This window comes from Erythrolamprus reginae, chromosome 3 (assembly GCF_031021105.1).
Source record: "Erythrolamprus reginae isolate rEryReg1 chromosome 3, rEryReg1.hap1, whole genome shotgun sequence".
Classification (NCBI taxonomy): domain Eukaryota; kingdom Metazoa; phylum Chordata; class Lepidosauria; order Squamata; family Dipsadidae; genus Erythrolamprus; species Erythrolamprus reginae.
This window is the reverse complement of record NC_091952.1, coordinates 202765194-202781124: the sequence shown is the minus strand read 5'-3', so window position 1 is coordinate 202781124 and position 15931 is coordinate 202765194. Positions and strand designations below refer to the sequence as shown.

The window sequence follows — 15931 nt, the reverse complement described above, 5'->3', positions numbered from 1 at the left end:
CCTGTTTAACATTTTTCAAATTCATCTGGGTTGCAAAATAACAACATTCCAACTACACTACTTATACTCTGAAAAAATACGGTATGTACCCATTTCATGTAACCCAGGAGCATCCAACTGCCCTCTCAACAGCCACCCTTTGCGGAATGAGATTTCAATAATCTGATGAAATTTGGTGAAAACATGAAGTCAATTCTCAGACTTGCTTAAAGTTTGTGTCACAGTCAAGCAATGGGAAAAGAGAAATCTGAAATTCCTGTGTGGATTAAAATTGACACTTGGCATAAAAGGGGGTTATCCAAGACATTCAAGATTGCTTGATACAACAAATTCTTACTACCAAATATTATTAAAATATTTACCCCAGAAGAACAAAGAGAAGATAATTTCAGAAGTGAAATTCTGTCTTTCTTGTTGTTTTTTTAACAAAGACTAAATTTAGAGGAAAGCTTTTATATTGAAAGACTTTTAATTTGTCAGCAGCTAAAACAGTGAACAAATTGAAGGTGTTTCTGAGTCATCTGCTGCTGCTGCAATTGATTAATTACAAATCAATCAATTAATAAATTAATTAATTATGACAAAATGTTTTTTATTACAGCAAAGTGTATTCACATTTCTGGAACAAAAGGTTTAGAATATTAAGTCATATAGAGCAGTGTTTTTCAACCAGTGTGCTGCGAGACATGGTCAGGTGTGCCGCGAAGCTTAGAAAGAGAGAGAGAAAGAAAGAAAGACAGAGAAAGAAAGCAAGAGAGAGAAAGAGAAAGAAAGAAAGACAGAGAGAGAGAAAGCAAGCAAGAGAGAGAGAGAAAGAAAGCAAGAGAGGGAAAGAGAGGCAGGAAAGGAGGGAGAGATAGAAAGAGCAAAAAAGAGGAAGGAAGGAAGAAAGAAAGAGGGATGGACAGAGGGGAAGGAAGGAAGAGAGAGAAAGAGGGAGAGAAATAGAGTGAAAGGGAGGAAGAGAGATAATTTTTTGTCCAAACTTTTTGTAGCCCCCCACTCCCCCCCCCGCTCAATGTGCCCCATAATTTTGTATATGTAAAAAATGTGCCGCAGCTCAAAAAAGGTTGAAAATCACTGATATAGAGTCACTGAGTGGTGAAGATGAAATACTATGTAATTCTGCAAAATACATCAATGTTCTGCTTTCTTCTTTTCTTTTCTCATTCTTTTGTTCTTTCCAACAGTCATAGATGAATTTTGCTAGAGAAATAAATTAAAGAAAGAAAATAAGATAAACATAACTAATTAATTGTTACTTAATTGTTACTGTTCTACATATTCTTTTCTGAACACTGCTAGTATATATTCAGGGTTAATTATCTAAAATTAATATTCTATTACACTTACTTTATCCCTATCTCAAGAATTTGTTGGAGAAAGTTGTATATGGATAAATCATTTTAAACTATTTGTGTTGAGTAAAAATTGGTTATAAAAATAATAAAAGGTTTAAATGAGAAAAAACTTACAAGGAAGTTTTTGTATTTTTTTCTTAAATAAAAAACACTTCAATAAGTTAACTTATGGGATTCCACTGTAGATAGCATTCATTGTCACTGATTAGGCAGGGATTTCTGCTCTCCCTTACCCATACCAAAGGAACATATCAGAAGAAAGCTACTGCTATAGATATTTTATTAAAACTTACAGATAGATTATTGTAATTTTGCTCCACAAGTATATTTCTGGCACAATTGTTGATGTGTTTGAAACGATCTGGTCCCAAAAGGATACCACCATACCAGCGGGAAACCACCACCAAAACATTTTGAACATTCAGGATCTATTTAAAAAAAAAAAAAAATCACATACATATTTATATTTAGATGATGTCTTAATTGTCAGCTCAACCCATGCTACCTGCAAAATATAATTACAGAAAGACATGTCATATTGTTCGGAGTATAAGACACACCTTTTCCCCTCTAAAAGAGGCTGATAATTTGGATGTGTTTTATATCTTTGCAGGGTTTTTTTCCATTGCTCTAACTTGCTCCAAATAGGTTTCTTTCCAGACCTAACCAGGTGCTAGCAATATTCCCAGCTCTTACTGGCTTGCAAGCTCTTTCATTGTTACTCTCTGCAAATAATATTTTCTAAGCCCTAAGTCTTTCCGTTTTTTCATTGCTCTAACTTGCTCTGAACAAGTTTCCTTCCAGCCCTAACCAGGTGCTAACAATGTTCCCAGCTCTTACCATCTGGCAAGCTCTTTCATTGTTACTCTCTCAGAATAAAGGGGGTTTTTTTAAAGCCCTAAGCAGGTGATAAAATAATGTGCTGAAATTGACCAGACTAAGGACTCTAGCCAGATGAATATCTTCTAAGCAGATTCTTTTCCCTATTTTCATCCCCAAAAACTAAGGTGTGTCTTACACTCTGAAAAATACGGTACTTTCGCATCATCAACTCTACGACTTGAAGCAAGCCATCTTCATAGTTGTGGTTGATGCCATTCAATCAGTTTTACCAGGTATTCATTTTTAGATGTCATGCAAATCCCTCTCTATCTATCTATCTATCTATCTATCTATCTATCTATCTATCTATCTATCTATCTATCTATCTATCCACACACACACAATAATAAGTGAAAGGAAAAACTAATAAATCAAATGTTATTTCCTGTAACTTTAAACTCCTATTTATACTGTCAGACCATCAGCAATGACTAAAAAGAAAGCTAGATACTTCATATTTATTTTCCATACTCTTCCAAGGCAAGGCAAACCAAGATCTGGCCTAGGAGCCCTCAAACTTGGCAACTTGTGGACTTCAACTCCCAGAATTCTCCAGCAATAAGAATAAATCTCCTAATCATAAATATTATGGCTACAAAGCAGGGGTGGGTTCTGACTTACCTTACTGCCAGTTTGCTTCCTCCTGGGCTGCATGGGCACATGCGTACACATTCGTGTGCATGTGAAAAAGAAAAAAAAACCTTTACACTTTTTAAAATTTTGCCCACAGACCAGCACCACTGAACGTGGTTCCGTGACATCATTGAGACGTCACCAGTGGTTTGCTACTGGTTCGGGCAAACCAATCCGAATCGGGAGGAACCCACCTCTGCTACAAAGAATGAAAAATATCTTGTTACCAATTGATTCCTTTCACCTGCATAAGATGGAGAAGACGACCCCCAGCTGCTGTTTCACCATCATCTTCACAATCTTGTAAAAAAGTCTGCTTGTCTTCACAGTATATCCTTAACATGAAAACAATACTAGATCACAATGGAAAGATGTGTCTGACTTTATATCATATTACATTTGCTTGTTTATCAAGCTACTTGCTTTTGTAAAATTCTCTAAAATCCATGAATACTTTATTTGTAAAATTTATATTGCCGCTTATTCGCACATGGGCATAAAAACACCATATAAAAGAAATAAAAAGAATAAAAAGAAAAATAATAAAATAATAACCTCCCACTCCCATGGGAGGTTATTATTTTATTATTTTTCTTTCTATTCTTTATCCCATAATCCATGAACAAACATATGCAATTCTACTGGGTCTGAACATAAAGATCCAAGAGACAGAACCATTAATGAATCGATTTTTATCCTCTTCATTATTTTGCAGTAATTACTATGAAACCTTAGCTTCTTACCTGTAAGCATATATGTTGTGAGTAGCACTGGCTATTTTCTTATTTTTGTACAACTCAGCAAGAATATTTTTCACCTTGGAAGAAAAATAAAGTTTCAGACAATAATTAGGATTCATATGCTTTGCTTGAAGATTTTGCAAACTCGTTATTGATACTTAAGTCTTGTATATTTGAATACAAGTAAGTGCAACTTTGATCTGAGAATATAAAATGCATGTTTTAGCCAACACACTTTCTTTCTCTTATAATATACTGAACTGTGTAGCTGTTTTGTGAAGCATTCTTGACTGACAATTGGGGCAGAAACATAAACTTTAATTCTAACTTCCTATCCTTCAATAGAAAAGAGATCACAAAATTGCTCCTTTAGGGAACTCTGCTTCTAAGATTTGGTAAATTCTTAGGAACAGATGAAATGGCAAATGCCCAGAAGTAACTTTCCTGCTTAACTGAACTGAGTAGGAATTTAAGATGGAAGGCATTTATTATTATATTAAATAAGCATTATGGATAAAATAAAGAAATCAAGGAGGCAAAAATGTAGAATAAAAAATTGTGGAAAGAGAAGTCAAAACGATATAAATTGATGGTGGTTGATCTACATAGAAAATAGAGCAGCTTTCAGATTTCACATTAAATGGTAGAAATAATATCACCAAAATTGTCCTCAAAACAAATCAATTATTATTAGATGCAATGAAAAAGCACACACACACACACACAGCCAAAAGCCGGGGTTAGGTAGAGTGCTGTACTGCAGGCCATTGAATCTGTAGGTCAGCGGTTCAAATCTCATCACCGGCTCAAGGTTGACTCAGCCTTCCATCCTTCCGAGGTGGGTAAAATGAGGACCTGGATTGTGGGGGCAATATGCTGGCTCTGTTAAAAAGTGCTATTGCTAACATGTTGTAAGCCACTCTGAGTCTAAGGAGAAGGGCGGCATAAAAATTGAATAAATAAAAAAATAATATAATAAAATAAAATAAAATAAAATAATAAAATATTTATAGAAACTAAAATGATATTTTAAGATATATATGAAACAACAGTATTTAAGTTAGGAGATTTAATCTCTATGTGATTTTTGGTATTCAACATTAATGTTTCAGATTGTTGGGTTGGATCTAGATTTAGGCCTAATTAATTACAAAAATCAGGAAATCTGCTCTAACTATAACTAACCCATTAGTGATACTTAAATAGCTACATTCTTTAGTGCCTTTCTTCTACTAAATCAAAATGTATAGGACTGAAATATTTTAACTTTGCTTGCATCCTGCCTAGTAAATTGCAGAATCCAATGGGTTAGCTTGTAGTAATACATTCATTTCAATTGTCTGCATTGCGGTCATAAAAGATTTCAATAAATAATTAGGCTGTAATTTTTAAGTTGTCTTTTTCCTGTCTCCCTTCAAATATAGTAACAACTGTATTATTCTTATCAGAGAGATTACATTTCCCTATATAATAAAGGCTGTGTAAAGAAACTGTTTTAATAAACAATGCATAATTAATGCCACTTTAAGCAAAACAATATTAAAGCTCTGAGAGCTTGAGAAAACATGTCTGGCAAGCAAACAGCATTTAATTCAAAAGAGAAAAGTCATTCCTCTAGAGTCATCAAAATACATCTTCAGTATTTATTTTTGTTGTGTTTCCATTAGTTCAAAGCAAATTCTCTTACTATATGAGAAGAACACTGCTGAAGTTTAGTTCATACTTCCTAAATACTGTACAATATATCTCTCTTCCTATACTTGATCTTAGTTAAGAGGCTAAGACAAGTGACCAAGGAGGACAATGTGGCTAAATAAACAGTGCTACAATTTTGTTTGTTTGTTTGTTTGTTTGTTTGTTTGATGGATTTATATGCTGCCCCTCTCCAAGGACTCGGGGTGGCTTACAACATATAATGAGAAAATAATACAGTACAGTGCCCTAAATCCAATTAATTTAAAACTAAATAATCTAATCTAAAATCCCCAATTATATTGAAAGTCAATCATACCCACTCAGACATCAACCATACATAATATTCATCAGCCAGGGGGCTAGAGTCTAATCGCCCCAATTACCTACAGGTTCATTTGTATATTGCAAAAATGTTGCAGAACACACTTAAAAGGAATAAATTGGAACATCATGAGACACATGCATGAAGAAAAGCAGTGAATGGAAAACTTTTAAGTGTAATGGAGCTTATCCCAAAACAAATGGGCCCCACAAGCGGGTAATCCATAGTCTTCCAGATATTGGTGGAGCCTTATCAATAAAACCCCTGTGGATGCCCCAGTTCTATGGAACCAACTCCCCCTGGCTGTCCGTACTGCTCCCCCCTGCTAGCCTTCCAAAAGGCTACAGAGACCTGGCTTTGCTGGCAGGCCTGGGGGCCATGGATTTTACATCTTTCATGGTCAAATCGTATTGAATGGTATGCATGTGTTGATTGGATTGTTGATTTGTGCGTTTTAACTGGGGTTATTGTTTTAATTTATATTGACTTCTTTTTATTGTAAATTGTATTTCTATATTGTTGTAAGACGCCCTGAGTCCTTCAGGATTGGGCAGCATAGAAGTTGAATGAATGAATGAATGAATGAATGAATGAATGAATGAAAATAATAATAGTAATAATAATAATAATAATAATAATAATAATAATAATAATAATAGTAGTAGTAACCTTAATCGTAGTAGTTATAGAGTTATGGATAACGGGCACTGATGTCTCGATGGAGAACCAGGGACAACCCATTTCTTATCAATAGAAGTTTTGTATGTATATTTTATCTGCCCACCCATGCTGTTCTCTGATCTGTGTGGCTGTTGCATTACCATAAGTGAAAAGTTATGGGATTGTTTAATCATAAAGACATGATAGTAGAGGTAGATAAACTGACATTGTCAAAATCTTTGAATAGTAAATTGCCACACTGTCCATTAATATAGATAGTTCCACCCACTTACCTATCTGTCATGGCTACTGTATTTTTGTGTATTTTGCCAATATAAGCATCTGAGATAACTGTTTTTAATTAAAATTATATCCTGCCTTTGTATTTTAAGGTGGCAGGTTGAACAACTAGCCTCGTGGCGCGACAGGAACAATCCGTAGAATTGGTGGTAGACTTTAGGAGGAACCCTCCCATTCTACCACCTCTTAGAATACTAGACAGCCCTGTATCAGCAGTAGAGGTTCTATCTAGGTTCTATTATATCTCAAGACCTAAAATAGTCACCTAACATCAAAAACGTCATCAAAAAACACAACAAAGAATGTTCTTTCTGTGCCAACTCAGGAAGCTCAAACTGCTCAAGGAGCAGCTGATAGAGTTCTACAGAGGAATCATTGAGTATGTCATCTGCACCTCTATAACGGTCTGGTTTGGCTCCGCAATCCAACAAGACAGTGACAGACTTCAGAGGATAATCAGAACTGCAGAAAAAACTATTACTGCCAACCTGCCTTCCACTGAGGACTTGTGTACTGCACGAGTCAAAAGAAGGGAAGTGAAAATATTTACTGACCCCTCACATCCTGGACATAAATTGTTTCAATTCCTACCCTCAAAACAATGCTATAGAGCACTGCACACCAGAACAATTAGACACAAGAACAGGTTTTTTTTCCAAACGCCATCACTCTGCTAAACAAATAATTCCCTCACCACTGTCAATTCCCTCACTAAGGCTGCATTACTATTGCTATTAGTCTTCTCAACGTTCCTATCACCCATTTCCTCCCACTTATGACTGTATGACTGTAACTTGTTGCTTGTATTCTTACGATTTATATTAATATTGTTTCCTGATTGCTTATTTGTACCCTATGATAATCATTAAGTGTTGTAACTCATGATTCTTGACAAATGTATCTTTTCTTTTATGTACACTGAGAGCATATGCACCAAAGACAAATTCCTTGTGTGTCCAACAGTTGGCCAATAAAGAATTCTATTCTATTCTATTCTATTCTATATTACTCAATTACTGAATGGGATAGTGAGGTCTGCAGATTCATATTATCAAGCAATTCTTTGCTGTTTTTTCAATTAATTTATAGATATGAATATGCTGAACTTAACCTATTGGATAATATAATGCTATTGGTTGAAAGCAGACTTTACTAACCTGTTTGAGGCACACAACAGGTGCTAAATGTGCCTGAAATGTGCTTCTTCGGTCTGTAATTGGGTTCCCATGATAAATTGGAGGTAACTCTTCATCTGAAAATTGAAAAATTCAAATTTTGTGCAAGGATGGCTGACCGAACTTTCTACCTATTTCAAACAGAATTTTGAAATATTTTCTTCACAAATATTATCTCTGGGCTCTTTAAATATTAACAACAATCAATGATTTCTAGTCATGTTCATCAATCTTTAAAATTTTCCTTTTCCATGCTTATTGCTTTCAAGACTTCAATCCTGTTTTTCACCCAAATGCAAAGCATGGGTTGGCTCAAACTAGGAAACAAGATAGAAGAATGTAATGAAAAAGGCTCTAGAAGTAAAAAAAAATCATACTTAGCTCATATAATCTAATCACTAGTTCCTCACTGTTCTGTTTAACAAAGAACCAAGATACTAAGTCAAGGAACTAAGATTCCTTCATCTTAAGAATTCTATTATTTGTTCCTTGCTTCTTTCAACTGGGACCTAGATTTTAGAAACTGACATATTTGTTTAGAACCCTGTGAATTATGAAGTATCTCCTAGAAATCAATTCCAAAGGACTGCAAAGTCTTAACAAATATCTGAGATATGGAAATATAAGTAACTGTATATGTCTTCGGAGAGGGGCGGCATACAAATCTAATAAATTATTATTATTATTATTATTATTATTATTATTATTATTATTATTATATGTGTATATGCACAGTACATGTATACGCGTATGCACATTTATGTTGGAATCCTATGTAGTCAGGGCTGCAAATCCTAAAGCGCTGTTTCTTTCAACACTTTTCCCAATACAGATATTCATATCTGAGCCAGAGGAGACTGCATGGGTCTGTCACCTTTGTACAATAGTAAAACATATGTTTGACAAGTAGGATGTCCATGTCCATCCCATTATCTAAGAAGAAAAAAGCACTCTCGTTACCTTATTATCAAGGCAATCTATGTTAACATCCAAAGCTAGATGAACCAGTGACTTGTCTTAATATAGAGTAACTTCTCTGTTGTTATTATCTTGTTCTCTTCATATGGGCTTTGTATTATTATATTCATTGAGCTGCCTTTTCTCTTTATTGTTATATAAGCTTACGTGAAAAATAATGGGACAGCAATAGCACCTTTACCTTCTTTTTCAGGTAGATCAAAATTCAATGTTCTAGCTGTATAATCTGGAAGAAGTTCATATTCCAGTGCAAATTCTTCTTCATAGTCTACATCTGTTTCTTCTGTAATTTTTTTATTATCTGGGCCTACTGGTTAAAAAAAAAATCAGTGCCAGTTAATACTTACAGTATTTCAGTGGCAAGAGCTCTAAAGAAATCAATATTAAAATTCCATTTCCATGCTATTTTGCCCAATAAAACTTTATGTAATTTTTATATTTAAAAATGTATAGGTGTTTGCACTATTTTCCTGACTCTTATGTGTTTTCTATCAAACCTGAAATATGTAACACTTCATCTGTCTGTCTGTCTGTCTGTCTCTCGATTGATCGATCTATCCAATTCATAATGTTTGCATATTTCACCTGCTTACTCTCCGAAATATAACACTGCAACACCAACACCATGCATCTAACTATGACCTCGTGTCAATACTAAAACCACACTATGCAAATCATATATAGAAACTAAAATACAGGTAAGTGAACGGGCAAGAAAGCAAACATTCCAAAGGGAAAAAGTTTGGCCCATTTGCTATGCTGCCATAATGCCTCTCCTATTGCTACATTTCATTTTGTCCACCAATATCTTCTACCTATTTTCAATTACAAGTCAATTTCCTGCTATAAAAAGAGGCCAAATAACACATCACATATTACCCAATTCAGATGACTGGGATTTTTCTATCAAAACCTCACGTATCTTCTCCACCCACAAATAAAGAATGCTTTCACCAAGGTTCTGTCTGAAACAAGCCAAATACAGATGGTAAGTCAAGAAGCTCTTAATTTAAAAATAAGAACTGCATGCGAAAAATCCTATATTTTAATATCACAGAATAAAGTCCCCAAAGCATCTGGTAAATTGACCTCATGTAAAATTCCAATTTTGTTTTTTCTAAACTTTCTCCCAGATAATTACTTTTATATACAGTAATGATCCAAATAGAGAACACCAATCAGCACCTATGTCATTCAGTCACAGGGGCTTTCTCAAGTCTATTCAGATCTCTCAGCATGGGTTTAACTAGAAGCTTTAAAAGGCACAGTTGTGCTGCACCAAACACAAGAGTTTCTACAATGACTCTTTATTATATGCAATTATCGCCACATAACATTAAGAGGGCTTGCAAAAGCAGTTTGGGGTAGACAGTACTTCGTTGCAAAAACATATGAAATTTAATTGATATTCATGTAGATCTCTGGATCCCAAACATAATTCTTAAAGTAATTCTGATCATGAAAGAAAAGAGGTCCATTCTCCCTGTCTAAAATCTAGGTATTTAAATTTTTTGGAAGCATACCTGTTTTACTATACTTTTTTGCATTGTACTGCCACCTGCTGGAATTATGTGTATTTAGATTTTTAAAAATACAATTATCGTACATTTTAAAACTGTGCCTTAAAACAGGATAGAAATATATGCTACTTACACATAGATTTCTTCTAGGTGATTTGCCAGTTCTTCATATTCCTTTTGTGAAATCCAAGGAGCACTTGGAGGAACATAATGAACATGCCAGTTTCTATTGATAGCATTTTCTAAACCATATTCTATTTATATACCATAAAAATTGCAAGTTATTAATAAGTATAATTACAACATAATTATTAAACATGTACACTTAAATTTTTAATTTATATTGTATGGAGTATAATTATTACATAAACACATATGCTCCCCAACTCATTCTAGGTTCTACAATGAATTGGAGAGCATCTATGTTTATGTAATAATTTTGTTTATGTAATAATGTTTCTAAGTTAGTGTTACAGAGTAAAATACAGAATAAGAACAGTGCCATATCTAGCCTCATTTTAGCATGAAATCAGTGGTTCTGAACAAGTTGGTTCACATGTCTTAAAGTTGCTGAAGTTCAGAAACTCTGACCTAAAGTATCAGTGCCCCATCAGCAGCTGTTTACAGTCAGGTAATGCCCCCTCTACTAAAGGCTCTTTGGAAAACCACTGTTACAGTATTCTTGTAAAATGGCAGTAAGGAGGAAGCCAACCTGACCATGGGAAGTATGCTACTTCAGGGAAAGGAAGTTACGACCGAGAAAGTCTGCTTTGGAGTTTCCACCACCTTCACATCTCAAGGGGAAAGAATAATACAAGATCCCCGCTCCAAATGTGTTGGACCGACATAACTTATCCAGATCAGAAAGTAATAAATAAAGGTCATGAGAAACCAAGCCATAAAGGGTAACCAGCCCCTTGAATTGTATCCAAATGCTTACTGCCTATCAATGCACTCCCAACAAAAGTGATACAACTCTACTAAATCTATTACAGTGATACCTCGTCTTACGAACTTAATTGGTTCCGGGAGGAGGTTCGTAAGGTGAAAAGTTTGTAAGACGAAACAATGTTTCCCATAGGAAACAATGTAAAAGGGATTAATGCGTGCAAGGGAAAAAAATAGCAAAACCGGTGCTCCGCTGGGTACCACCGCCCGGCTGTCACCTTTTGAAACAGCCGGGGGGCTTCTCGGCGTTCTCCCGAATCCGAAAAGTTTGGGTTCAGGTTTGGATTCAGGTTTGGGAGGCCACCAAGAAGTGCCGCCGCCCAGCTGTCAGCTTTGCAGAAGAGCAGCGGAGTTGTTGGCCGTTCAGGAGGCTCAAACGGAGGTGGGGAACCCCAATAGGGAATTCCATGGGCGGAGCTTTGACGTTAAGTGTTATTAAAATGATGTATCGTTCTGGAAAACATGTACTTACTTAAGTTGATAAATAGGTGGTGCTGAAGTTGGATATTCAGGAGGCAGAATCACCTGCAAGATTTTAACAGTCAACCAGCAATAGTATCTTCTTTAAAAAATAGCTGGCAAAAATATCAATAAGATTAATTCTGAAAGTACTGTAACATTATAAAAGTACACAAAAAGATGTAGTCTTGGACTACACAGTCCTATGAAATAAAGAAAGTACAATTTGATTTTCTATGAACAGATCTGAGTGTTCGCCAACTTTTTAAATATCAACAAGATATTTAAAGGACATTTAATTCTCCCCCTTCCCAACTCTCTGCAGAACTGTATGCACTACTAGAAATTTTTAAAAGAAAAAACTCTGACCAACATTGAAACTGTTTTAGAGAAAGAAAAAGAAAAACCTACAAATAAAAACCTTATATTCTGATGAGGTCTACTTTCAAACTATATCCCCACTTATATAATTATAAACTTACCTGCAAATTGAGAGTCCAGTTTGGCTGGGCTGAGCAATCACTAATCTTAATGCAAAAAATTTTCTCATCTTCATCAATAGTGCACCATTCATCGCCATATATAGCTGACAGAGCTTCAATTTCTTCAATCTGCAAAATGATGTTATATATACTTAGTTTAAGTTATTTTACATTTAACTCTTTTTTCTATTTTATTTTACTTTTAGCTCTTTTTTCTCTTTTGTTCATTTGTGTCCAATTCTTTAAGACAAATCCCTGCAGTTTTCTTAGCAATTTTTTTTCCAGAAATGGTTTGCAATAGCTTAAAGAGAATGGAAATAAATACCTCTCTACAAATTCTGAGGTGTTTGCAGTAGAAGAATGAAAAGATAAAGCTCAGATACAGCTTTTATTAGAGATATTAACAAGCTCCCAACATAAAGATCAGCTACAATAGGATCTAGCAATCCAGATATATATACATATACAAACATACATACATACATACATACATACATACATACATACATACATACATACATATATCAGACTGCAGAATTTAAATATTTGATGTTACCACCACTTTCAAATACTGGATAAGACGAATATTCACATTTTAACAAACAATGCTTTTTTTACTTCCTGTTATGTATGATTTTTGAACATCCCAGCACAAAGTATCATCTATTTCTGGGTTGTTGTTTTTAAGTCCAAGCACATTTTTATTATATTAAGCAGTGGTGGTGAAGTGATTAGAATGCAGTACTGCAGGCTACATCTACTGATTGCCAGCTACCAGCAGTTTGGCATTTTGAGTCTCACAGGCTCAAGGTTGACTCACCTTTTCATCTATCTGAGGCCAGTAAAATGAGGACCCAGATAGTTGGGGGCAATATGCTGAGTCTGTAAACCACTTAGAGAGGGCTATAAAGCACTGTGAATCAGTATGTAAGTCTAAGTGCTATTACTATATTATGTATTCAAAGAGTTGAAAAAATGTTGGCTGGCGGGACCCAGGGGAAGAGCCTTCTCTGTGGTGGCCCCAGCCCTCTGGAATCAACTCCCTCCAGAGATTCGAATAGCCCCCACCCTCCTCGCCTTCCATAAAATACTGAAGACCCACTTTTGTTGTCAGGCGTGGGGATAATTACCATCTTTCCCCCTTTTTATTATGTTTTTGGCCTTACTGTATGATAGATTAGGTTGAATGTGTGTGACTGCATAGTTAGGTGTTTTATTATGTTATTAATGTCTTTTAAATGGATTTAATTTTTTATTATTAGATTTGTAATGTATTGTATTACTGCTATGCTGTGAGCCGCCCAGAGTCTTCGGAGAAGGGCGGCATACAAATCTAATAAACTATAATAACTATAATTGTGTGTGTGTGTGTGTGTAAAAGAGAACCAACTGCCTTGATCTAACATGTCAGTAAGAAAGTCATAGTTGAGGAAATCAAACCAATAGGAATTTTGTACAAATAAATTATTAATATTTTCTAATTTTAAGGAAAATGAAAGTTGCATGAAATAAATATGTTCCTCGGTCTTCAAAAAGAGACACCTATAACAACAATACACACAATTCTACAAGGTTCTTTGTTTTAGTATTCCCACTCTCCCACCTATTTCAATCTTGCCAAAGAGTGGAGAGGTATTATGGATTTTGAACACAGATTTTGAGCATTCTTTCAAAACACTTTAGCTTTTCAAACTATAAGCTTGCTGAAATCCATTGCACCCAAAGCTTGATGTATACCTGTGCTTTCCCAAGTCTGCCTTGACTTGTGAAATTTACAAGCTTTGATGGTTGCAACCTTCTCTTTTGGTATTAATAGCAAAGGGTAGATGTTTTGAAAACTACTAACAGCAATATAGCTAAATAGAACTTATCTGTCTTTCTATCTGTCTATCTGTCTATTTATTTTGTCAAGTACATATTGGTAATTTACCTAGATATAACATTGTTTATATTCATAAGATGGGTACTGATAAGAGGGAACATTAGGAGAGAGACGGTAGGCACGCTGGTGAGCTTATGCATGCCCCTTACTGTCCTCTTAGGAATCGAGTGAGATCAACAGTGAACAATCTAAGGGTAAGTTTTTGGGGGTTAGGAGATGAAATCACAGAGTTGGGTAGTGAGTTCCAGGCATTAACCACTCGGTTGCTAAAGTTGCATTTCCTACAGTCAAGTCTGGAGCGGTTCACTTTGAGTTTTCTCAAGCATATTCTGTTTTAAGTCCGAGAGTGGGACAGCAGATTACATTATAAGCTTCTGCCTCTATAAGATGTCTAATGTACACAGGGGTAGGTAAAGTTTGGCTGCTCTATGACATGTGGACTTCAACTCCCAGCATGATTGGCTCAGGAATTCTGGGAGTTGAAGTTCACAAGTCATAGAAGAGGCAACTTGGCTTGCCCCTATTCTAAGGCAGTGTACCTCAGAACACGGGCAGCAAGCGCCTATTGCATCACTTATTAACTTCCTTGAATTATTATATTTGATCCCTGCATGGCCACCTGGTCGCCGAATGTTTCCAACGTGGAAAGGAATCCAAAATCTGACCATTCCATTCGAGCCCCTTTCTTCCCCTTGTCACCTTCGCAGAACCAAACTCCCCGTCTCTTGGATAAAACCGAAACCATCAGCACCACTTTCCTATCACATGGAGCCGAGTACTGTACTTGCTTACTTGTTTTTGCGTTGTTTCCGGGTCGCTCGCCGCAGCCTCCATTCCTCCGACGAAAGATGGGTCTCATAATTGTCTTACGGAACTTCACAGATCCTTTGAAGGGAAGGCCGGACGAGTTGGACCTGCACTCCGCGCACGCGCAGTGGTGCGGCTGAAGCTCTTGGAGGAAACCCCGAGAGCAGAGCAAAGACTGGAGCTTTCCGGGAAACTTCCGACACGCTTTGGGGCAGAGGATTGTGAGAAAGCGGCTGCATTCGTAAACCGAGATCGGCTAGTTGGTGGCACAAAGCGAAGTGCAGGATTGCCAGTGCTGGGTATTTAAACTCAGATCTAGGTTTTCCATGTTTATCTGGGTTTCCAGGTTGTAATTTAAAAATCTGTTTTTCTATACATTATATTGCATGCATAAATAAGGATAATATAGTTAAATATAAATAAGGATAATATAGTTAAAAACTGATGCATGGGAGGAGGGTTATGTAGAAACTGGATTTACTTGAACAGCAAATCTTGCTCTTTTTTTTCTTTTTCTTTTTTTTAGAAATCCCCCTGGCAGCCCTGGTGGGGTCCGTGCTCCAATTAATAGGGATGATGTGCGATGTGATTTAAATGTTGTTTTCTGAACAAGAGTATGGGCGTAAGTTTGCAATTGGCTGGAGTAAGAAGGAAATATAATGGGAACACAAACTTTCTACCCACCCACCCACCCCAAAAAAAATCAATTGCAAAGAACTCTGAAGTTAAATAGTGTAGAACTAATAGACCAAACTGCGGGGAAAGAATTTAATAAACTGATATAACTTGATTTTTAAATCTTCGCTTTTTAAAAACTTCAATATTACAGTTACTAATTCTCAGGACAAATATCGACCCTAGGCAGTTTACAGGCAGTGAAAATAGACCTAAATGAAAATGCAATGCATATTGTAATAAAAAAATAACTTACTTAGGTTCTGCATGTTATAATAATAAATAAATAAATAAATCACTTAGATTCTTCCTATATTGTCATTTGTATTACTGTAATGGTTAAGGTTCAGAATACTGTATAGTTCAAGGGTCCCCAAACTTGGCAACTTTAAGACTTGTTGGACTTCAATTT

General features: G+C 35.7%; 1 protein-coding gene across 4 annotated transcripts; it reads right to left on the bottom strand.

Annotated features, from left to right (window-relative positions):
• Positions 1-450: 450 nt before the first annotated feature.
• Positions 451-14946, bottom strand: IMPACT (impact RWD domain protein). Of its 4 annotated transcripts, none has more exons than XM_070747652.1 (11): positions 14830-14946; positions 12156-12284; positions 11687-11739; positions 10400-10462; positions 9626-9711; positions 8928-9053; positions 7751-7845; positions 3620-3693; positions 3121-3211; positions 1655-1789; positions 451-1206 (listed from the first exon to the last, which is right to left on the bottom strand). In XM_070747652.1, exons 1-11 carry the CDS (start codon positions 14869-14871, stop codon positions 1138-1140), a joined length of 963 nt encoding a protein of 320 aa, XP_070603753.1. In that variant the 5' UTR covers positions 14872-14946; the 3' UTR covers positions 451-1137. The 4 variants fall into 4 exon arrangements, with proteins under 4 accessions (XP_070603753.1, XP_070603752.1, XP_070603750.1 ...); XM_070747651.1 differs by having other exon boundaries at positions 8928-9056; positions 14830-14945; XM_070747649.1 differs by lacking the exon at positions 14830-14946 and adding an exon at positions 14657-14816 and having other exon boundaries at positions 8928-9056.
• Positions 14947-15931: the final 985 nt, after the last annotated feature.